Source organism: Plecotus auritus (assembly GCF_963455305.1).
Source record: "Plecotus auritus genome assembly, chromosome: 4".
In the NCBI taxonomy this organism is placed as follows: Eukaryota; Metazoa; Chordata; class Mammalia; order Chiroptera; family Vespertilionidae; genus Plecotus; species Plecotus auritus.
The window spans coordinates 186,262,790-186,284,958 of record NC_137775.1 but is presented as its reverse complement, the minus strand read 5'-3'; the positions used below and the strand labels follow the sequence as shown (position 1 = coordinate 186,284,958).

Sequence of the window (22,169 nt, the reverse complement as noted above, 5' to 3'; positions counted from 1 at the left end):
GGCCCAGCACATCCCACTTAAGGGCCATTCGCAAACATTCGCTACTTAGAAGGTCACTTTAATAATTAGTCTTGCTTTGCTAATTACACTTTACTGATTAGGAACGGACCGACCCACGATGGACAATACTGGGGTTTCGGCGAGTGCTAATCTTTTAGCAGCCATCAGGAAAATAATGGTGACTGATTTTGCTGTTGAGCTTTTATCTTTAAATGCACTGTGTCAATAGGGCATTGTGATGGGAATGCAAAGAGGAAAGCCCGGAGGCCAGGGTGATTCACACTCCCTTTCCCAGCATTCGCAGGCCTGACGTTGGGCTCTAAACCTGAGCCCCTGGACCCCTGAATATCCCTGAGAATCAGGAGACAGTAGCCAGCTTCTAGGGAGTTGTGTTTGTTTGTTTTTTAAATCTGAAGTCTGTGGTTTGTAAAAACATTTTGCTAGTAAACCATAGCATTAGCCTGTGCTTAAGGAGAGCCCGCTCTGGGCTCAGCATCAAGAGTAATGGATGCAGGCGCTCGCGTTCTGTCCATTTTACAGGTACGGCCAATGAGGACAGAGATGAAGTGGCAGGTCAGACTCCAACCCTGTCAGTCGTGACTACAACCAGCAGTTCTGTAAGGGATCTTTGGATCTCTTTGAACTGTTCAACCTTGTTTCCTCTCTTCGCCTCTTGTTTAACAATAGTAATAATAATATAATTAACAGCCTTTTAAAAAGCAGATACAATTCTAGTGTGCTAATAGCAGTAACACCAAGTGTGCGTGTTAGGTAATCAGCATAACAATGTGCATCATTTTAGCTAATGTTCATGACAATCTTAAGTGCCCATTTTACAGATGAGAAACTGAGGCTCAGAGAAGTTCCGTGATTGGCTCCAGCGCCACAGAGAGAGTAAGGGTCGAACCGGGAGCCAGGAAATTGAAGTGTAGTGAACTGGCAGCCGGAGAAAGGTTGGGCTGGAACGGCCCAAGCCGCGCCCTTTCTCAAAGCGCCCAGAAGCGCTGCAGCTGCGGCCGGGCAGGCGCGGCCTGGGGACCCAGCCCCCACCCTGCCCTGCGCTAATGGGGGTAAAGCTCGGACGGCGCCATCCTGCAAGCCGAGTCTGATAATAGCCCTGATTAAACGGCAGGGCGGCCAAGAGAGGGCCCCGCCGCCGCCAGCCCGCGGTCCCCGCGCCGACTGAGCCGGGACCCATCCGCCGTGGCGGGGGCTCTGGCTCGGACATCTGCGTCCCGGCCCCAGGGGCGGCGGCGGCGGCCGGGTCCTGGGTGGGAGCCTCGTGTGTCGCGAGCGGAGAAACGGGTTTGGGTCTGCTTGTCCAAAAACGTATCTTTCAAAGAGACCCCAACTGTTCGCCCCGGGAAGAGTCTGTAGGAGTCGGAATGCCCCTTTAGCGTCACCAAGTGGGGGCAGGAGTGGAGCCGGGTGTAGGGCGCCGCCGTCCCCTTGGCCTCTCCAAGGCGAACGTCTGGGACGGGCGACGGCTGCTGGGATGGGGTGGGCTGGTGGGAGGGCGCAGCGGACCCCAGACGGGAGAGGCGGGAGTTCGCCTTGCAAGCCCCAGGGCGGGACGCGTCCGCGCCGCCTGGTTGCGGGAAGGATCCGCTTCCTGCCTGGCATCGCCCCAACTGCGGTCGCTCCCGGCGCGCTCTGCTGGCCTCAGGGCCCCGTGCAGCCTCCCTCTTCACAGCTCGGGAAACTGAGGCTCAGAGCAGACCACACAGCTCAGGGGCCCACGAACCTCCAAAACGTGGCCGTCTGCCTCCAAAACGTGGGGTTTCCTCGGGCAGTGAGCCTCCCAGACTCCGGCCTCTCATTGCCCGGCCGCCTCCGTGGCCGCCGGCAACCTGGCCCTGACGCGGTAGTGGCCCCGTTAAAGGAAAACATCCGCCAAGGCCGCCTGAGCCCGGTCCTCGGAGGACCTGCGCGCGGCCGGCCTTGCTGCGGGGCGCGCCAGGAGGCTGCGCGGGGCCCAGTTCGGAGGCACAAAGCCCCTGGTCCCGGTGGGCAGACGACAAAGACGCGCACGTGTTGCCTGCCACTGGGTGGGGCTGCGATTTACAAACAGGCCCAGAGAATTCAGCCCTCGCCGAGCTGCCTCTGCTTCCAGACAGCAACCCAACTCAAGCGCGTTAGTGCTAGAATTCCCTATGGGGTGGCGGTTACGCTAGCCTTCCGAGCCTCATTTTCTGCAGCTGTGAACATGCACCTGCTAATGCGACCCCGACTGACGCTCTTACCAATGTCACTTATTTCTTGCAAAGCCTAAGCGCAGCGCCTGGCACGGATTAAGCGCGCAATGGCTCTGTGTGACGCACTGAAAAACTAGCATCATCCAGAACTTGAGATGTACTCCAAGCGCCTTCACGCTGCTTCAGTTCACAGGAGAAAATGCAGCGGGGAGGCCGGCGGTGGGCCTCTGCCTTTCAAAGCAGCGAGTGTTCGTAGCAGAGGCCTCGTTGGAACATGGGCGAGGACCTGGCCCCCTCCTCGCCCGCCATGGCACGGGAGTCCCTGAGTGAGACCCAGAGCATCTCAGGACCCAGAGAGAAAGCTGTTTCTTACACTCTTAGAGCTCTTGAGCACACTTGGTGATCAGATCTAATGGGTATCAGCCCTAAATCACAAAGGGGTTTCTTCCCAAGTCCCAGGGTTCTTTGACCCCACGGGGACATTACTCCGTTTAATCTTCACAACACACTCTTGACGTCGGCATTGTCCTCAGTAACCATATTTTTCAGATGTGGAAACTGAGAGAGCACAGCTTGCTCCAAACGGGTGTTTCAGATGCCAGACCCTAGCACCTTCCTCTGCAAGGCTTTTTATTCGTTATCAGCTGTCTTATTTGTGCTTCACATGGAGCCACGATGCCCCTGCATCCCAAGAGTTCTTTTAGCTCAATGCTGAGGAGAATGAATGTGTGTTTTTTTTTATATATATATCCATGCTATTTTATACATCTCCAGCTGGGCTTTGAATCCTTGCTGGGCAGGGAGGATCATATGCAAATCATCCAACCACATCCCCACCCCAGTAAGCCAGTGCCTGGTCCAGAATGAAGGACTGCCCCAAGTAGGTTGAGTTTGCTCTCTCCGCTCCTTGTTTTCTCAAGTCTTTGTTACAGTTTCTCTTTCTTGCGGTTTTTACAGGCTTGTTAGTGTCTCCCTCCAGTTTGTGGGCTGCACAAGGCAGGAACTTTAGGGTTCTGATGGCTGGTCTGTTCCCGGAACCTAGCACAGTGCCCAGCCCGGAGTACGCACCAGACAACACGGGATGGATGAACAAGTACTCTGCACGCTCTACCTTTCATTCGGTGCTCGTGTCTTTGTTCCCTTGTGTAGTACATGCTTCAAGTCGTCTGGAGCATGCTGGCTTTGGGAATAGGCACCCAAGCCCTGCCTGGGTAGGTCTTGCCCTTGGCAGGGACTAGGATGAGCTTTCCTGGTGGCTTCTGGGGCGACTCACAATGGGAGCTGGCGGCAGAGGCCTTGGAGGGCTACTTCCTGTCTGTGACTTCCTAGCCTTGACCTTCTAAACCTCTGGATAGGCAGGATGGTTTGTAACCAAGCAGCTCCACGCCAGCTCCCGAAGGCCCAAGGCAGTGGTGCCCCAGCAATCACCCGAGAGGACAGGGGCAGCTGGCTGGTGGAAGGCTGGTCGTCTTCCCAGGTGCGCCATCTCTAAGTACAATGGGTGACACCTCCAGAACTGGCGCCACGTTGTGGGAGGAAGACGGCTGTGGTTGCTCTTCTCTCATCTCGTTCTGAGTGAGCTTTAAACATCTGCGAACCTGCAGCTCAGGAAGCATGCTGGACGCCCGTCCGGCTGCAGCGGGCCCCATCCAGGCAGGCCCCACGGGTCTGCCCTGGAGGGCTGGGCTCCCACATTCCTCTTCTGTCCGCTTCCTTCCTCCCCGGGGGAGTTCCCGCTTCACCGGGTCAGTGCCCGTGTCATGGCGGGAGAGAAGCTTTGGAAGCTAGAAATTTGCGTTGGAATTCCTTCTCTAAGGCTTAGCATCAACGTAATTTCGATCAAATCCTAAACCTTGCTGATGGGGCCGGGACTAGGGTGAGAGCCCAGAATTTAAGGGGGGGGGCAAAAAATTAAGTAACAATTAAATAATGTTTTAAGTAATTAAATATTTTTAATTAATTAAATAATATTTTAATGCGGTAATTTTAAAAAGCAAAACTTATGCAACTAATTCACAACGGACAAACGATCTGAGCTTGAATTAGAGACAGGCTCCCTAGCGGCGGGAGTTGGTCGGGGAGGCAGGGAGATCCCTAGAAGAGGGTTGGAGAAGGAGGAGGAGGGTTGGAGAAGGAGGAGGAGGAGGAGGAGGGCGGGGGAGAGCGGTCAGCATCCCTCGCTCACAGGGACAGAGATCTTTCCTTGTCGTCTTGGGATGGTTTTATGCCCCGTGTAGCGCACCGGCCCTTCCCGAGTGTAGCGCACCGGCCCTTCCCGAGTCAGAAAGCCTGCGGCGCCTGGAGCTCCTGGGAAGAACCGGGAAGCGAGTGCTCGCGGGGTAGAGCGGGAGGGTCGCAGCCCAGAGGGAGCATCCTGGGTGGAGGCTCTGGGGCCCAGCCGCCTGACCTCTGCCCCCAGGCCCAGGACTGCCTCGGGGTGGACCCCGGAGGAGGCCCAGGGCTCCGGCCACCAGTGACGTTTCCCTTCACCACCTGAGGACAGGGGCCTGGACCCGGTGCGACCTGCCTTGGCCCGCAGGACATCCCTTTCCTGGGCCAGATGGCTGGATGCCAACGTGAGGTGGCGGGCGGGATGCGCGCACACAGGCCACCTGGGACGGTCAGGTGACAAATGCGGGCCGCACAGAGGAGCTGACCTTTGCCTCGCCCTTGCACCCGGCGCTGGGCCAGGACGCCACGCTTGGCCGCTTGGGGTGTCAAGAAAACGTAACCTCAGTAGGGTGTGCGTGAGCGCCTGCTCCCCAGCTCCTCCGAGGAAAGGCTGGGACCCGCCCTCTCTGCGCACCGTGACATCGAGGCGCGGGGGGCACTGCCCTGGGTGAGGGGGCGGGGAGCACGGGGACCTGCAGAGAGGCCTGGAGAGGCTGCGGCCTCCCTTCCCCCTTCCCCCCTCTTCGGGAGTCTCCCCCCTGCGGCACACCGAACTGAGAAACCCAGAGGCCCATCACTGTGCCTTTTTTAAAAAAATATTTGTTATGATTGATTTCACAGAGGGAGGGAGAGGGAGGGAGAGAAACATCACTGATGAGAGGAAACCACTGACCGGCTGCCTCCTGCACGCCCCACCCTGGGGATCCGGCTCGCACCCTGGGCACGTGCCCTGACACGAATTGCACGGTGACCTCCGGGTTCATCGATGATGCTCAACCCCTGAGCCAGCAGGTGGGGCCGTCACTGTGCTTTGGAAGCGTCCACCAGCAAGGAGGGGCGGGATGTCTGCCCTGGTGCTGAGAACCCGTCTCCTCCCGCACCTTCTGTCGGGGGGTCACCCGCAGGTGCCTGATGGCCTCTGGGTCCGGTACCCTGTCCCACCGCCCCGGCGCAGCTCTGGCTCCCAGCGCCTGCGGCCGTCCGCGGCACCCGCGGGCCAGTCCCTGCCCTGTCAGCCAGGGCTCTGCTTTAGCAGCTAAGCAGGGACCGCTGGCCAACAGCCGGAAGCCTGTGACTTCCAGGGCGGCTCTGGAGCGGACTGACTTTTGAGTTGCGGAAGCTGCAAATGAGAATTTGGAAGGGCAGCGAGTGTAAGGCATCGTCCAGTCCTCCGTATACTGGGAGTCCGTATGATCAAACTCAGCCGAGTAACCAAGTTTAAATCCCTAGCCTCCACAGCTCAGCAGGGCTTAATGCTCCCTTCCCACCACCCAGGGACCCCAGTTCTCTGAGCACATTTTCAAAACGGTCTACAGCTCTGTGATGGATCGCGAAATTGCAGTTCAAAAATTAAATGTAATAAAATTCTGTACTTAATGGTTTACTTAAATTGGGGTAACTGTTTAAGTTGCTTAATGGTGTAGGCGCTTCACGCGCCCTACCTCACCCAGCCGCAGCGCCCTGTTCCCGGCAGGAATAAGTTGTTGGTCCCATTTTAATGTAGGTGAGGGAAGGAGGGGTGCCAGGAACCCACACAGGCAAAGTCTCGGGGCTAACACAACACGGGTTGCAGGCAAGACAAAGTCTCTTGGCGTCCAAGGCGCTTTCCGTGTCCAAGCAGCACCCACGTCGGGCCTGTCCTCAGCCTGAGACGGGCCTGGAGGGAAGTGTTACTGGGGTTGCTTCGTTCCAGCCCCTTTGGTGGCTTTGCCTGTCAACCTGCCCTAACGCGGGGGGGCGGGGGGGGGTTGGAGGGCCTCGGAATTCAGCCCTCACGCCTCGGAGTCACCTCCTGACAAGCACCTCTCTGCCGGCACCGCCCGGTTTTTATAGCGCTGTATTGATTTGCAAAGGCAATAAATCCAAGGAAGGGACACGGTGCCCGATAATTATGTTGTAGTGTATACATTTTCCTGCAGTGATTTCAACGCCGGCAAGATGCATAGCTTGGTAGGCGGCCCCGAACAGCCCACCTCTGCGCCCAGGTTTGTTGAAAGGGGCCGTTTCCACTCCCCGGGCTGCCTTCCGCCTCGGTGCCCGCTGAGCTTCCTTCTCCTTTCCCCGGGGACTGGACTGGACGAGCAGCCCGGTTCCTGCTGCAGGAGGCCCAGAGCTGCCACCACTGGGTCAGCTTCCTTCTCGGCCAACTGCTCCACCAATGCCTTCTCAGGATATTATTCCAACTCCAGTCTGACCCATTAAGACAACTGAGAAAAAATACGGCATTCCCTGTGTAGAAAAAGCAATGGCCAGTTTTGTTTTTTTTTTAAATTGAAGTAAAGTAAGTTTTTGAAAACTAATACCAGCAGAGCACATATTAAATTCTACACTAATCCTGACAGCACCGCCCTAAACACACACACACACACACACACACACACACACACACACACACACACAAACAGGAACACACCCACCACCACCAGCACCAAAACTCTCAACCTAAGTCTTCCTTCCTGGTCAAACTCTTAAGCATGTGAGGCAGGAAAGGAGCCAGTGTGCGCCTTGCATTGGAAAGAGGGGAGTGTCACTCTTGAATTGAGGTGGGGTTGTGGGGGAGGTGGGAGCCTTGAATAGCTGAAGGGTCTGGGTTGGGTCTGGGTTGTCCCCAAACAGCAGTGGAGCAAAGACTCAAGAATGGAAACTGATCCTTAGGCGCCCGGTTGGCACCGCGGCTTCCTCGGCAAGCCTCTGCTCTCAGCCCGCGTTAGCCCTACTGTCCGCCCCGCAGGAACAGCCGAGCGGCCGCAGGGTCGGGTGTCAGGACCGTGGCCTGGAGTGCGGCCCCGGGCTCCTGTCAGCCCTGAGCCGGCTGGGCCGACTGCACGGGAGACACGCCCTCCGCCGCGCCAGACCCGGCCTCTCTCCCCAAAAGGAGGGAGAGAGAGGCGCGGGGAGGGGGGGGGGGGGGACGGCGGAGCCCCCTGCAGCACAGAAGCCTGTGGTTCTGATGAACCCCCGAACACGTACGCATGCACACGTTGCACAGGGAGGCTGACTGCAGAACACGCGTCTCAGCCACCTCCGTGCAGCACCTCGTTGGAAACGATGGCCACACGATGACAGGACGGGCTGAAACCGCGACTCCCAGCTGGCGTCCTTTTCCTTCCCTAGACGTTCTCCAGCTTCGACTTGTCGCTTTCCCCCACCGGTTCGTTTCAGGAGCCAGGGAGGGGAGATGCGGCCAGGAAAGTCAGAGGCTGGTGGGAAAGAGGGGGTGTTTCTCTTTTTCCCCGTAAGACCCACCAAGAGGCTCTTACTCGCCAGACCGACCGGCTGAAAAGGAGCGCAAATATTTACATGTACAGCCCAGTGTGTGTCAGCCCGAGTTTACCCGGCTCCCTCCGAGGGAAGCGGATTACCCTGCGAATTCGGAGAATTTGAGTTATTTAAGCTGAACAAGGTCAACACGACGACCCCCCTCCCCCACCCCCCCGCAAGGCCGTGGGAAGTCCGGGTCGCCGCCGAGCCTGCGAGGGCAGAGGTCCCGCGTCGGCCAAGCCCGCGCGCTGTGGGCCCGCACGCTCCCGCCACGCCTCGCGTGTCCCCGCACAGCGCCCGCCCCCGCCTTCCCAGGGGTCGAAGCCCCGTCTTCCCGAGTCCCTAGCAGAACGGGAGCCCGGGGACGAGGCACCCCGCTGTGCAGCACGAACCCTGGCGGCGAGTGCGCCATGCTTTGCGCAAGGTTCCCAGCACCCCCTTAGCGCACCTTTCGCTGGGCTGCGCCTCGCCGCCCCACGGTCCAGCAGCCCGATGTTGGAGACCACCCAGTCCCGGGACCCAGCCCTGGGGGCGACCGCGAGAATGGGGCCGGCCCGTGGGCGCCGGCTCTCCGGCGCCGCTTTCCTCTCTACTTAGCGTTTCCAAACGTCCTTTCGGAACTTGGAGCGCCGGTGAGACTAATCTTTGTCCCTTGGACGCAGCGGGACCTCCCGAGTCTCCCTCTGGTCTGGGCTCACGCGCTGCGCCACTCCCGGGATCTCGGATTTTAGGTCGCGAAAAAATGCCCCCTCGCGACAGCGCGCGCCTCCCTCTAGCCCCGAGATCAGCGGGGTGGGGGCACCCCTTTTCCCAAAGGGTGCCAGCTTTGCGGCGGGTGCGGCGCGAGGCCACGCGGGCGCTGCGCCCCGGGCGCGCCCTCCCCCTCGCCCGGCGGCCCCGCCCCCGGCGGCGGGACCAGGAAGCGGTGACGTGGGGCGGCGCTGACTGGCTGCTGGCCGCGGGGATCGGCGCCGCCAGCAAATTAAGGCGCGGGGCTGCGAGCGCCGCGGCGCAGTGTCCTGGGGGCCGCGCTGCGCGGCGATCCGGCTCCCTGCTGTCGCACCCTCTCTTGGACTCCCTGCAGCTGGGGCCCCTCCGGCTGTCCCCCGCGGGGGAAAGGGAGGCAGGACGCGGTGGGGGTGCTGCCCTGGGCTTTGCGCAGCGGGTGCTCGTCCCCAGTGTCTAGCGGCGCAGCCTGTGGTCCTGCCGCGCGCGCCGGTGCCTGCGCGCCGGGTTGAGCCCGAGTCCACCTCCCGTCCTCTCCGCTGGTTCGAAGGCTCTGCGGCTCCAGCGCTTCGCGGTGCCGGAGTGGGGAGGCCGGTGTGGCGCTCTCGGGAGGTCGGGACGGGCTCCCCTGGAGTCCCCGGCTGCGCTGTGATTGCACTCGGAAACTTTGCGCCGCGTTTCGGCCTTTGTCTCCCTTGGGGAAGGTGGACGGCGCTTCGGCAAGCCCTGTCCCTGGGCAGGACCGCGTCCTGGGGGCCATGGAGTTCACGGCGTCGCCCAAGCCCCAGCTCTCCTCCCGGGCCAACGCCTTCTCCATCGCGGCGCTCATGTCCAGCGGCGGCTCCAAGGAGAAGGAGGCCGCGGAAAACACCATCAAACCCCTGGGTAAGTCGGCCGCCTCGCCGTCCGCGGTGGGCAGAGGCGGGGAGCTGCGCGTCCGGCTGCCCCTGCCCCCGGGCTGCGGGGGGCTCCGGGGGGTGGCCGCCTTTCCCGGCTCGCGCGCGGCAGCCTCTGACTCGCAGGCCACGGCCCTAAGTCGGGGTGGGAGAGTTTTTCCTTTAACGCCCACGTTTTCTTTGGGGGGGGGTGCTTCAGAGTCTGAAATACAGGCGGTTTCGCATCTCGTTCAGGCGGTAGGTGCTCTCCCTCTTGGCCTAGAACCCCAGGGGGGGTGGGTGTGGTGCATAACTCTGTTGGGATAACGACATCGAAGGATATATAATAATAAAACCCATTTTTAAAGACGCAACAGGCTTTACGATGCGGGTAACACCTGCTTATGCATTTGAATCTAAGGAGTTGCAGGCGACTTCACAAGAAACTGGTTTAATTTTGTTTTCCTTCCGACTGGATAGACTAGATTAAACGGGGTTCGTTCTTAAAACCACAGTCGAGGGCTGTAGGAGAAGCCAGTTCTCCCCGCGTGAGCCATTTTCGTCTCAGAAGTTCTGGACTTATCAATAAGACATCATTTTATAAGTGCCGTCATTTCAGTAGAGGTTGGCAAAAACATTAGCCAGTAACCATTTCCCAAATTCCTCAACTTTTAGCTATACTGTTTATTTAACAACCTTTACCATTTATAGAAGACTCGAGGCTGGGAGGAAAGGGAGGAAAGGGATTATGGTCCCCTTAGCACAAGGGCATTATGTGGTTTCACTGTCCCTTTACAACTGAGAAAGCAGTGTTCTCATTGTCACCTCTTGGGGCCCCAGGAAATAATTATTTCATATCCCGACCAGCTGGTAGCCCTAAAACAGTGAAAAACATCAAATAGCAAGCGGATAATATTTCTTTTTAACTCTCCCAATTTTTTCCTTCCTCCCCCAACCCCCCATTTTCCCAACAATTTAACATCTCACATCCAAAACAACAACACTAATAGGAAAAATGAAGTCCTAGAGATGAAAAACAAGGGGCCTGGGCAGAAAAAAAGAGAATTAAAACCCCTGTAGCCGCTCAGAACCGAGGAAGAAGAAACCGGAAGGGCTCCAGAACACACAACGTCAGAAAGTCTCTCCTCCACGGCTCTCGCTTTTCCCTGGCTTTTCCCACCCACCCTCCCATCTAAACCTAAACCTGCCAACGGAATGGAAACGAGCGATCGAACAAACCCAGGCCGGGCAGGGAAAAATATTAACCACCAATTCCGAAGTTGTGGTTGGGGGACTTGCCCACGGTGCCCACTCCTGTGTGGGGGCTCCGGATCCTTTCTCGCTGCCCCATCACAGTTTGGTAGCCGGCAGGAAAGGACCATTTCAGGTTAAAATTCCTCCCAGAAGGACAGACAGCAGCCTGGGAAACAAGCAGGCTTCAGCACCACTGTCCTTTCCACATTGCCTCCTTGTCTATTTATTTTCCTGAGAAAAAACACCCGATGTAAATTCTAAACAATGCCCAGCTCACAGAGCCCCCACCCCCTCCCTCTGTGGCTAAGCTTCCCCCTGGAGGAACCAGAAGTCGTTCCGATCCCCGTTAGGGGTCAGTGCCACAGAGCACAATTGGTGACTGTGAGCCATGGACTCCCGGCCAGAGAAAGACGGGGTTCTGTTAAGAGAGAATACAGTATGAAACCCCACTGGGCTGTTGAAGCCAGGGTGGAGGCCAGACGTGTCTCCTGACCGCCCATTTAAACCCTGTAAGTCTATTTAGAACAGGGGTGGGCAAACTTTTTGACTCAAGGGCCACAATGGGTTCTTAAACTGGACCGGAGGGCCGGAACAAAAGCATGGATGGAGTGTTTGTGTGAACTAATATAAATTCAAAGTAAAGGAGCGGAGGGGAGAGCAAGAGAACCGGATAGAACAGCCGGATCCTGCCCGAGGGCCGTAGTTTGCCCACGGCTGGTTTAGAAGCACAGCCTCAGACTTTTCCTTTAGAAAAACTTTTTTTTTGAGACATAATTGACGTTGGACATTGTGCGAAAGCATTTCCGTGTCGTTTTCTTCTTCCTCCGCTTCCTCCACTTCCCAGCCCTGCTGCACGGGTTAGTCCGAGGCTTAGCGAGTTTGCATTTTCAGCGGTCAGGAAATAAGAAAATTCCCAAGGCTCCTTCTTCATCCCCTGTGAAGACGTTACGTGAACGAGCTTCTGAACATATTCTTAGAGGATAAGATTTCCCCCGTAGCACGAGTCTCTTGTTTTGCATTTGAAAATATAGGGATAAGATAAACAATTGGATAATTTTTAATTTAAAACCTTCCTAGGAGTTGGATTGTTATTGTAGAAGAAGAAAAGGTAAAAATGCTCTATTTGCTGCCCTAAGTCAAGGAGAAATACAGACGATAAAACATCTTCTACGACGAATCTATGATGTACATACCTACAATTTAGAACTGGTTTCAGTTCCTGGGGGGCACTTAGAATAGAGTTGTTTGGAGGTCAGTTTCACATCGCAGATTCAAGTAGTTTCTTTTTTAAGGGCTGCAAGATAATTGGGATAATTACAAAAGTCCCCCTGTGCTCCATCAAAGTGACTGGTGGAGTCCCAGGCCCTTATCAGCTGTGGGGGGAGATGTTTGGTTCCTGGTAGTGGTATTCCCGCCTCCTGGGGGATGGCAAAGCCTCCTTCCTACTTTAACATGCCGGCCAGCCTGGGGCTCGGCGTGGTTTCCTCAGTTCTAACACCTTTCTGTCCAGAAACGGCCCAGAGCGCACACTCCTGTGATTTAACAAGCCAAATGCTAGTCTTTCGTAAGATCTCAGGCTGGGAGGGACATCGTACCGATGCTCTAATCTCACATCCTAAGGCCTATGAAGCGAGAGGCAGGCAGAGAAGTGAAATGCCTTCATTTTTTACTTTTAACCGCCCCTCCGCTCCCACCCATGTTTCCTTTTTCTGTGGAGAGGGGGCTCCAGGAGGAGGGGAGTCCCTCTCAGCCAGAGGAAGGGCTCATCTCTTCACTCCCTGGCTCTCCCTGGACAGAAGTCTCTCTCGGTTGTCAAAGGGGCAGCGCTGGCACCAGCTCCCACAGGCTGTGAAGTCTAGGACTTGGGAGGGATGCAAACGGGAACCCTTGCTTTTTATGCGTCGTGATCACCGCCTTTGCGGCCCTCACATGTCTGTTCTCCAGTGTGGGCCTCAGTGGGGCTAACAGACCCTGCCTCTGGAACTCCCTCGTTTGGTTCCCTAAGCAAGCCGTGGGCGCGCCGCTCCCCAGGAAGCGCAGGCTTGATGTATAGGATGGTGGGTTCTCAGCTGCCTTCCTGGAGTTTCTGAGCTTCACTTTTCCAAGGGCAGATCGGGGCCCCTATTTCAGTTGTGCGGCTCTCCTCCCTGCATCTCCGCTCACAGCCTTGGCTGTCACGGTCCATTCTCTTGCAGAACAATTTGTGGAGAAGTCGTCCTGTGCCCAGCCCCTGGGCGAGCTCACCAGCCTGGATGCTCACGGGGAGTTTGGCGGCAGCGGAGGCGGCAGCAGCCCAGCTTCCTCCTCGCTGTGCACCGAGCCGCTGATCCCCACCACCCCCATCATCCCCAGCGAGGAAATGGCTAAAATCGCCTGCAGCCTGGAGACCAAGGAGCTCTGGGACAAATTCCATGAGCTGGGCACAGAGATGATCATTACCAAGTCTGGCAGGTAGCGGGGCCTGGGCGGGCGAGGAGGGGCCGGGGGGGTGCTCCCCGGGTGGCTTGGCGGCGTTTCCCGGAGTTGGGTGAATCCCTGCGGGTTCTGAGCCCAGGGAGAGAGCTGCTTCGCTCGCTCGCTCGCTCGGGGGAGGGCTTCTTCCCGCAGACTTACTGCGGAAAGTGCTGCTCAGAGAATTCCCAGGCGTTTGCTTTCTCAAGATCTGGCCGTGGGAAACCTCACCTCGGTCTTGATGAGCAGGGCACAGGGACCAGGAATGTCTGCCCCCCCCTCCTCGCAGCCCAGGAGGGTTTGGGGGTGCAGGCTCGGCATCTGGAGGGAAGGAGGGACGGGGGGGGAGGGGCGGGGCGCGGCTGGGTGCTGCAAGGCAGGCAGGGAGCTTCCTTAATATGGGCTCAATCTTCAGAAGCTCCAGTCCCCACTAAAGGAGAAGGAGGACCTGGGCGGTGGAGTGAGGTTTGTAAGGATGGCCCTCTGTAGGAGGGGCACTGGCTCCGAGGCCCTTGGCGCGCTGCGGGGCAGGCTCAGGGCCGGCGGGCAGCCAGGCTCTGGAGGTTGGTGGCCCTGGGGCCCAGCTCTCAGGACTCTGGGAAATACAGCCAAGGTCCCCCAAGCCCCAAACGGAGAATCCTGCTCCGCTCTCTGCGGCAGGAGTGAGTTTTCTCCCAGCAGCCCCGGGGAGTTGCAGGGCTGGGTCGCTCCGGAGACCCAGGGTCAGAGCCCAATGGGCTTGCTGAAAAGCTAGGCTTTTCCATAATCACAGACGTTGGGCATCCAAAATGAAACGAAACACAACTTTCCCCAGCCGGGAGACTCTTGTAAGATTATCTAGCACGTAGGTCTCCCAATTCACATCTCCGGCTTTACAGGAAACAGAAAGGGTTTGGGGGCCTCTGGGAGTGGCGGGGGGGGGGGGGGCGGGGTGGTGTGTGTCCCACCCTTTCCTTCCCTTCCCTCCCCTCTAACTCAGCGGCTCTCCAGGCTGTGCGAGCTCAGTCCGGTCTTCCCTGTCTCCCTGTGTCAGGAGGATGTTTCCTACTATCCGGGTGTCGTTTTCCGGCGTGGATCCTGAGGCCAAGTACATAGTCCTGATGGACATCGTCCCCGTGGACAACAAGAGGTACCGCTATGCCTACCACCGCTCCTCCTGGCTGGTGGCTGGCAAGGCGGACCCTCCGCTGCCGGCCAGGTGTGTGCCTCCAGACTTTTGCCTGACTAAACATGCCTTTGAACCCTGCTAGCCGAATGCCTCCTGCCCTGGCGGTTTGCGTTTTAAAGCAGGTCTGTTTTTAAAGCTCTGAGCTCTGGTAGGATTCCCCGCCCAGACACTCCGGGATCGACTGAAATGCCAGCTCGTCTCTGAGAAGGGCAGAGTGTGTGCCTTTCCCTCTGAATTCATGTCAGAGTTCCCCCAAATGGCAGTTGGGATGTTCGTTAGAGATCTGGACCCGTTTCATACGCCACTCATCATTTCTAGTTGGCTGCTTAGCACTAGTAGGAAGTGGCTGCCCTGAAATCCCGTTTTTTAAAAAGTGCATTTTGGTAAAGTGGTTGCTTATAGTGAATATTTGTTAACAATGTGGTTCTATCTGCACATAATAAATACCATTCTGGTAAAATGTGGTGGTTTTTGTCCAGAAAGCGTTCAGAGATTTTAAGTTGAAAATTTAAGTGGCTGAATGGAATTCAACATCAGGTTAGCTTTTTTTTTTTTTTTAACATGAAACATTACTCAATTGGGATATTAGGGATCATACATGTTTATTTTTGTGCTATTCATTCGTAATAACGTTTTCCCAGTAGAACCCTGTTTAAAAATCACACAGGTAAACCTTTATTATTGCTGCTTTGCCCAATTGGGCTTGGGCGGGGGGGCTGGGCAAGGGGGGGTTAGACCTCCTGTTCACATATTTGCTTCTGTGAACAATTAACAGCTATGGCGATGGGCTGCGTAGCGATAGTCTTAACACAAAGGCTACCAGCTGACCTTACACTCAGAGTTCTAAAGCCGAGGCGCACAGCTTTCAGGTTGTTTTAGGGCTAATGTATGGAATTGGCTGGAAGTTCCTATCAGAGCTGAAACTTTTATTTCGACGGGAAGATTTAGGAACGTTGAAGGTCCAGCTGGTTCTTGGTACGTGTGTAGTCTGGCGCCTTAGTCAAGGCACAGAACCTACACAGACCATTTCCACACACGGTTCACACGGAACCTTAGCTGATTTGGCAGCTGTGCCACTACTGAGCCCACAGGGTGCTGGGTTCCCGAGGGGAGAGGAGAGAGGAGCCCCTCAGAGCTTCCCATGCCCCCGGAGACCAGGCAGGAAACCCCCATCCCTTCCAGCTCAGCACGTTAAAAACATATTAAATGACTAAAGACATTTTTAAAAATTGTTACTCATTTTTTAAACAGTTTACAATAGATATTAAAATGAATATAATTAGTATTCTCCACTATTTACTACTACTACTAAATAGCTTTTAAAGGAGAGATTTTAGCAGATTCCTAACCATTTTTACAAACAAATCTTTTTTTTTTTCCTTCGAAGTCTTTCCTCTGAGAAGTTAATCACTCTGACTTAGCATACGCTTTCTTCCTATCTGAAGGGAAGGGGAGCGGGCAGGCCAGCAGGACTTGGGGACTAGGACATGCCTTGTTTATGTTACGAATCTGCTCTGGTTGGAGAAGGAAAGCATGTCAAATACACTATCTTAGCTGAAGCATGTGTAAGCTATTGCTGGAATTTTAAGTCCCAGGGACCTGGAGAGAAGAGGGGCTTCCTGTATGTTTTTTCATTCATCTTAGTTCAGCCTATTTATATTGATACCAGGTAAAAACACCTAGTGTAGAAATATTCAGTAGGATAGCAATAGGATAGGATAGAAATACTTGAGGTAATGTAAGCAACTATTCTTTATTATTATTTATTTAAAAAAGAAATAGTGCTATATTTTCTAGCTCCATAAGGAAAAGGAGGGGAACTTGGGAGGGTGATCTATTTTGTACCGATGGTGGAAATTCCTTGTGGTTCTAGTTCTTGGACACATTTTATTTCAGACTGAACATCATCAGTCCGTTGTTCCTAATCAGAAGAAATACTGCTTGACAATGTCATTTGACCATCATAATGGGCAAGACTTTACACGCCATCTAAAATAGTGCTCTATTTTCGCGTAGACTGTTTCCTTTTCTTTCAAGTAATTGATGTTTAGGTGTGTTACGCTTTATTGATATGACTGCATTGGGTGAATTGATACTTGAAGGGAGAACATTTCAGCAGCTTCTGGGACTTGACATGTTCTGGAGCCGTCTTTTTGGCAGGGAGGCTGGGACGTGGGACTGATCAGTAAAACAGATGCACCAAAAAGGTGTAGCCTTGGATGGGTGACACGTGAAAAGCCATGATGGTTGTGTCATCAAAGAATTCTTCAGCTGAACGGCAGTTTTGAGCACTCCTCCTAGAAAGAGCAATCCGACATGCAGGCAGGCAAGCAGACTCCTAAAGAAAACCTCCCGGGCTCTTGCCTGGGTCCAGGAAGCATCCTTACGCCTGCAGCCTTTCCTGGGCTCTGCGTCTGGGGGCTTGGTTTCAGCATGTGCACCTGATGCTTCTATTCTCCATCCCCTTCCGTGACAGACCACGGCACCCACTTCTTGTCCTTCAGGTGGACACTGCAAGGAAAGGTTTTGAGACCTTTTCCCTGGCCTTTGCCCCAAATGTAATGTTTACATTTAGCTATAGTTACACTATCCTATAGAAAATTGATCTGCAAATAACCTGTTACTGCCAGGAAGGAATTTGTGCTGTTGAATTGACCACATCTCCTTCCCCTCTCATTGGTTCTGTGATCTCCCCCGACTTCAGAAAAGCTTATGTCAAGTGGTTGGGATTGACAAAGAGCTGTGCTTAGTGGGATCCGCGGAGACAGGACAAATGCTGTGCATTTAACTGTGAAGGATTGCTTTGCACGCAGCAGCTGATCAATAGATGATAAATGCCTGATAGGTACATTTTTTTTTTTTTTTGCTTGGGCTTTTTACACATGAATACACTGAATAATTTGAAGCTTTCTCAGCTTGTTTTCACTCTCATCACTTAACAACGTTATGATGTGTGGACTGTTAAAAGTTCCCAGGTCCCTGTATTAAAGTTACTCTGTCCTATATTTATAAAGAATATAAACTTTAAATTCAGTCACCTTCAATTTTAAATGATTGGAGTCTTTAGAATTCTTTTTTTTTTAATTCTTTGTTTTCATTGATTTTTAGCAGTGCGTATCCTGGGAACTTATTATGCAATTAGTATAGCCTAATCTTTCTTTTGAAAATACCTATACCACTAGATTTCATATTTTACAGAAGTAGCCCAGTAGCCTATGAGATAGATAGGAAAAAACCCATCTTTAAAGATGGCTTGCTCAACCGATGATAGAAAATGTATTAAGTGTTACCCCTTTTAGAGCATTGTATGTGAAGAAACACATTTAGAGGTTTTAGAGTTCTTTTGGTATTGCTCTATTATTAAGTTTGACATTATACAGGGTAAATAAAATTCACCATTTATACAGGGGTTTTGTGTTCCTTTGGAATCAGAATATTTTATAACCCACAGAGAGCATGTTTTTTAAAAAATGCCTCAATGGAATCTCATAATTTTCTCAGGTTGTATGTGCACCCAGACTCCCCTTTTACGGGTGAGCAGCTACTCAAACAGATGGTGTCTTTTGAAAAGGTGAAGCTCACCAACAATGAACTGGATCAACATGGCCACGTAAGTACAGCACCTGGGACTGTGTGGATTCCCGGGACGGGACGGGGTGGAAGGGAGAAGTCACACAAAACTTCCTCCCCCAATCTCCCCCTCGCCCTCTGCCCCTCCCACCCTCTCCCTGCGAATCCTCTGTGAGAACCTCCAAGTATTCATCTTGTCAGGAGGCCATTGTTATGCAAGGGGGCCGGGCCTTCAGCACCAAGGATTGATTTCCCAAGACTTCAGCAACTGCTTTGTGCCTTTGCCCATTAAACAAAGAGAACATGCACGTTGCAGGCTACTACATCCCCTTCTTGGGTTAAACATCTGAATTCTGTCAGTGGTCTGTCAGATAATGCAGCATAAAAGGAATGGGGATGAGACCACCCCCCGCCCCTTGGGGATTGCCCAGAGCATGTTCCATTGAGCACACTCACGTGAGATGCGATAGAGCCACAGGGTTTATGTCCAGGTACGTTTGAAACCTGTTCACCTGCTTCCAACCGCTGAACAGCGCCCCCAGCAGGGCTATGAATGAACCCGGTCACTCTGACTGGGTCGCGATAAACAAGGGCCCCTGGGGCCAATGGGTGTTGGCAACGCCAGAAGCAATTTATTTGGTTTCAGGTCCAAGCCAACCATTTGGAACGATGTGGAAAGAAGTTTGGGAAAGTGCTTTTTACTCATTCTGTATCCCCTATGTAGAGAGTCTTACAAATATTAGAGCACAGAGAAGCCTTGCAATTAAAAACAAAACAGTTTGATGATTTTGGGTCAATAAAGGCGGTCATCAAAATGTGGAAAAGGAGAAACTGGAGTGCTGAGCTCTTAGCAATAGTTACTAGAACAAACACCGCTGACACAGGCCTCTTCGCACGTCTGATAAGATTTCTCTTTAAGGAACTATCTGTGATGTTATTCCGTGCTCTTAAATAACGAGCCCTTCCTATTTGCTGTGTGATTTACCAGGGTTACATCCTCTAATCCCCACCACACCCCATGGGGTTAATACTAGTTTTGTATTTGAGATGAGGTTTGAAGAGGTGAGATCACTGACTCCAAGATTAAAGAGCTAGAAAGTGGCAGATTCACTATTTTAACCCAGGTCTGCCCAATACCACACCCCCGTTAATAACAATCTGTCCGCCTAGCATATGTCATTTCTTCCTTTGGAAAATGTAGACATATATCCTTTGATCTAACCAGACTAACAAACAAGAAATATTTTAAAGACTTGATTTAAAAACAAATGTATTCTCCACATGACTTTCCCCCATCATGTTAGAAAAGATCTTCAGAAAGATACTTGCCCTGGATTCTCTGCAGTTGGTGTGATGACATGTGATTGACAAGGATGACTCTGCAGTGTCCTGTGAAAATGATTTGCTTTAGGAACGGAATAGGGTAGATCCTACTCTTAAAAAACTGGATTTGAAGCTGTAGACTTTGGGTTCTTTGTCTGCCTCACTGCCGTTTGGGCTGGTGAGCAACGTGAACACCTCACGTTCAGTACTCCCCCGTTCTTTGTTGCAGATCATTTTGAACTCGATGCACAAGTACCAGCCCCGGGTGCACATCATTAAGAAGAAAGACCACACGGCCTCGTTGCTCAATCTGAAGTCTGAAGAGTTCAGGACGTTCATCTTCCCAGAGACCGTCTTTACGGCAGTCACTGCCTATCAGAATCAGCTGGTGAGTGCCCGTTCACAGTTCATTTCCTGAATAAGATAAGGACTTAGGAGGTTCTTCCATTTTCCTGGGGAGAACAAGGATCCCAGACCTTGAAATGGAAGTTCTCTTTGGAGAGCGCTATTGAGTATCAGCCAGGGCCTCTACGTGTGTTGAGTGAGCCGCACTCAAGGTTATGAAGGTCCGTGTTGCACCATCTTTTCTAGAATCTGTATACTCCCGGTTAGGTTGTTCACTGCCCACGCTCTGACCCAAACCTGCCCCTGTCTGGCTTCTTAAATTTTCTTCTCGAGAAATTACCGGCTTCCTTTTCCTCTTCCTGATAGAGCCTCCTAAGGTACATAACCATACACTCGTTGTTGCCCCATAAAATACAGATGTTCCATTTTTTTTTTTTTTTTTTTTTTTGCTAAATTAGCACACGTATTCTAGACTACTGCCCACACTACTGATGCTTTTGACACTTTCTGAGGCATATTCAGCTGTAATTTAGGGTGTGATCATTCTCGTAGAATGATTTTAAATGTCTCTTTACATAATAAACTGTAGTAGGCAAGCAGTGTGTATTTAATTAACATCAACATTTTAATTTATAATATTGAGTTATCTATTGTCTACTCTCTGTTGTACCTCACATTTAAAATGTGTGCATTTTTTTAATCCATATGGGTTAGTTCAATTCAGTAAATATTTATCAAAGTCTTAGTAAGAACTGGGTGCTGTTAGACACTTCCCCATATATTTCTTCTCTCACGGTGAGCATGACCTTGCAGACCGGGGTAATAGTGACGTTCTGCAGTGAGGAAGCCAAGGCTAGAGAGGACGAGTAACTTGCACGGCCGGGAAGGAACGGCTGTGCTTCCTTGTGCTGTGTGTGCTTCAGGCGGAGGAACTCACACCGTCAGGCTACTTGACAGGTTCGGTGGTGTGCCCCCCTCGCTAGGTCTTCGCATCTTGCTTTCATTTGAATAGTTACGGGTCACCAGGTCTCTGGCTCTGCTCCTGTCTTGATGTTACATTTCGGGTTCCGAGTGAATGACTGTTAGTGTGGGATGGTGCATCGGAGGAGACAGGGTGTTGGGTCTCTCGGGAAAAGCAACAAGAGGGAGCTGAGCCCCAGCTGGTTTGGCTCAGTGGAAAGAGCGTCGGCCTGCGGACCGAAGGGTCCCGGTGCGATTCCAGTCCAGGGCATGTGCCCGGGTTGCAGGCTCGATGCCTGGTAGGGGGTGTGCAGGAGGCAGCCGATCAATGATTCTCTCATCATTGATGTTTCTCTCTCTCTCTCTCCCTCTCCCTTCCTCTCTGACATCAATAAAAATATTTAAAAAGAGACCAAGCTGAAAGCCCAGATAGCCCTGCTCAAATAAGGAAGTGGGAGCCCAGAGCGGGGATGTGGGCCGATGGCCGGGAGAGCGGTGACTGTAAGGTGTGAGCACCTGTAATTCCTACACAACGTGGAGGAGGTTTCATGTCACCCTACGGCTGCCGTTTTCCTCACCTGTGACGGGGCAACAGCTGCCCAGACCGTCTTAGCGAAGTCCCGTGAGCATCCAGGGAGAGACTGGGCATAATCGTGCCTGGACACCCTAAGGCAGTCTAAGGGAGGCGTGTGGTATCAAGGACTGTCTCTGGAATGTCCGAAGAGGACCTGTCACCACTGGCATGTTAAAATGTCAGTGGCATGTTTTTTAATGAGATATGTGAATGCACAAATGTTATCAGACTAGTCATCTTGAGGTGTACAGGCAAAGTTAAAGGACGTTTCGCGGGAGAGCATCTTAGATTAGGTTTCCTAAGTGAAGGAGCGACCCTGAATGAATGCTAGCAGGACCTCTCAGACCAAGGTTCACGCGACTAGGAGGGGCTTGTTTACATCATTATAACAGCGAATATTTGGGCACTTGCTGTGTGCAAGGCACCGTTTAAAATGCGTTGTTTCTGTGACTTTATGCGATAGGAACAGCGGCATTTTTGTGTCACCTTCTAGGGACAGCAGAGGCACGGAGTTAAATAGCTCACCAAGGTGACCTTCCCGCATGCCTCTCTGTGAATCCACGTGTTTAGGGGCAGCAGTCAGTGTGCCCATCTCTTAAGCTTCAGGTACCGGGTGTCCTGTTGGCTTGTGGCTCTGACGGACTCCCAGACATCCTTTTTAGAGGATTTCGCCTCTTTGTGATCATTATTTTCCCCTTTTCAACAAGTGCTCACTGCTTACCTGCCAGTGTAATGAGATGGCAGTGATCTTAAACGGGCGGTCAGAACGGCCACTAGCGCTGGCTGCACCTGGTAGCAGCCGTACGTTTGTTAGAAAAGGTCAAATATGTAAAAGGTAAACGAATGGTAAAGTGAACCTCACGTACTCCACCCAGATTCAGAAATTAACGTTTTGTCACTTTGCCTCCCCTCCCCCATTCTACCTCTGTATGTATCCATACTTCCTGTTCATTTCATCGTTGGATACGAAGTTGCATGCATCATGATACTTTACCTGTAAATACTCCCGCAAGTACATACTGATATGAGTGTAATTTTTGTAACCATAATATCTTTATCATAGCTATGAAAATTAT

The 22,169-nt window shown here is 53.0% G+C and overlaps 1 protein-coding gene across 2 annotated transcripts in view; it reads left to right on the top strand.

The window, feature by feature from the left end:
• The first annotated feature begins 8,858 nt into the window (after positions 1-8,858).
• Positions 8,859-22,169, top strand: part of TBX20 (T-box transcription factor 20) — a 39,789-nt gene continuing 26,478 nt past the window's right edge. For both annotated transcript variants that reach the window (XM_080666708.1, XM_080666707.1), the window contains exons 1-5: positions 8,859-9,458; positions 12,898-13,153; positions 14,187-14,351; positions 17,823-17,931; positions 19,444-19,602. In XM_080666708.1, coding sequence (XP_080522834.1) covers positions 9,332-9,458; positions 12,898-13,153; positions 14,187-14,351; positions 17,823-17,931; positions 19,444-19,602 — 816 coding nt within the window. In that variant the 5' untranslated portion in view covers positions 8,859-9,331. The remainder of the gene's footprint in view (positions 9,459-12,897; positions 13,154-14,186; positions 14,352-17,822; positions 17,932-19,443; positions 19,603-22,169) is intronic.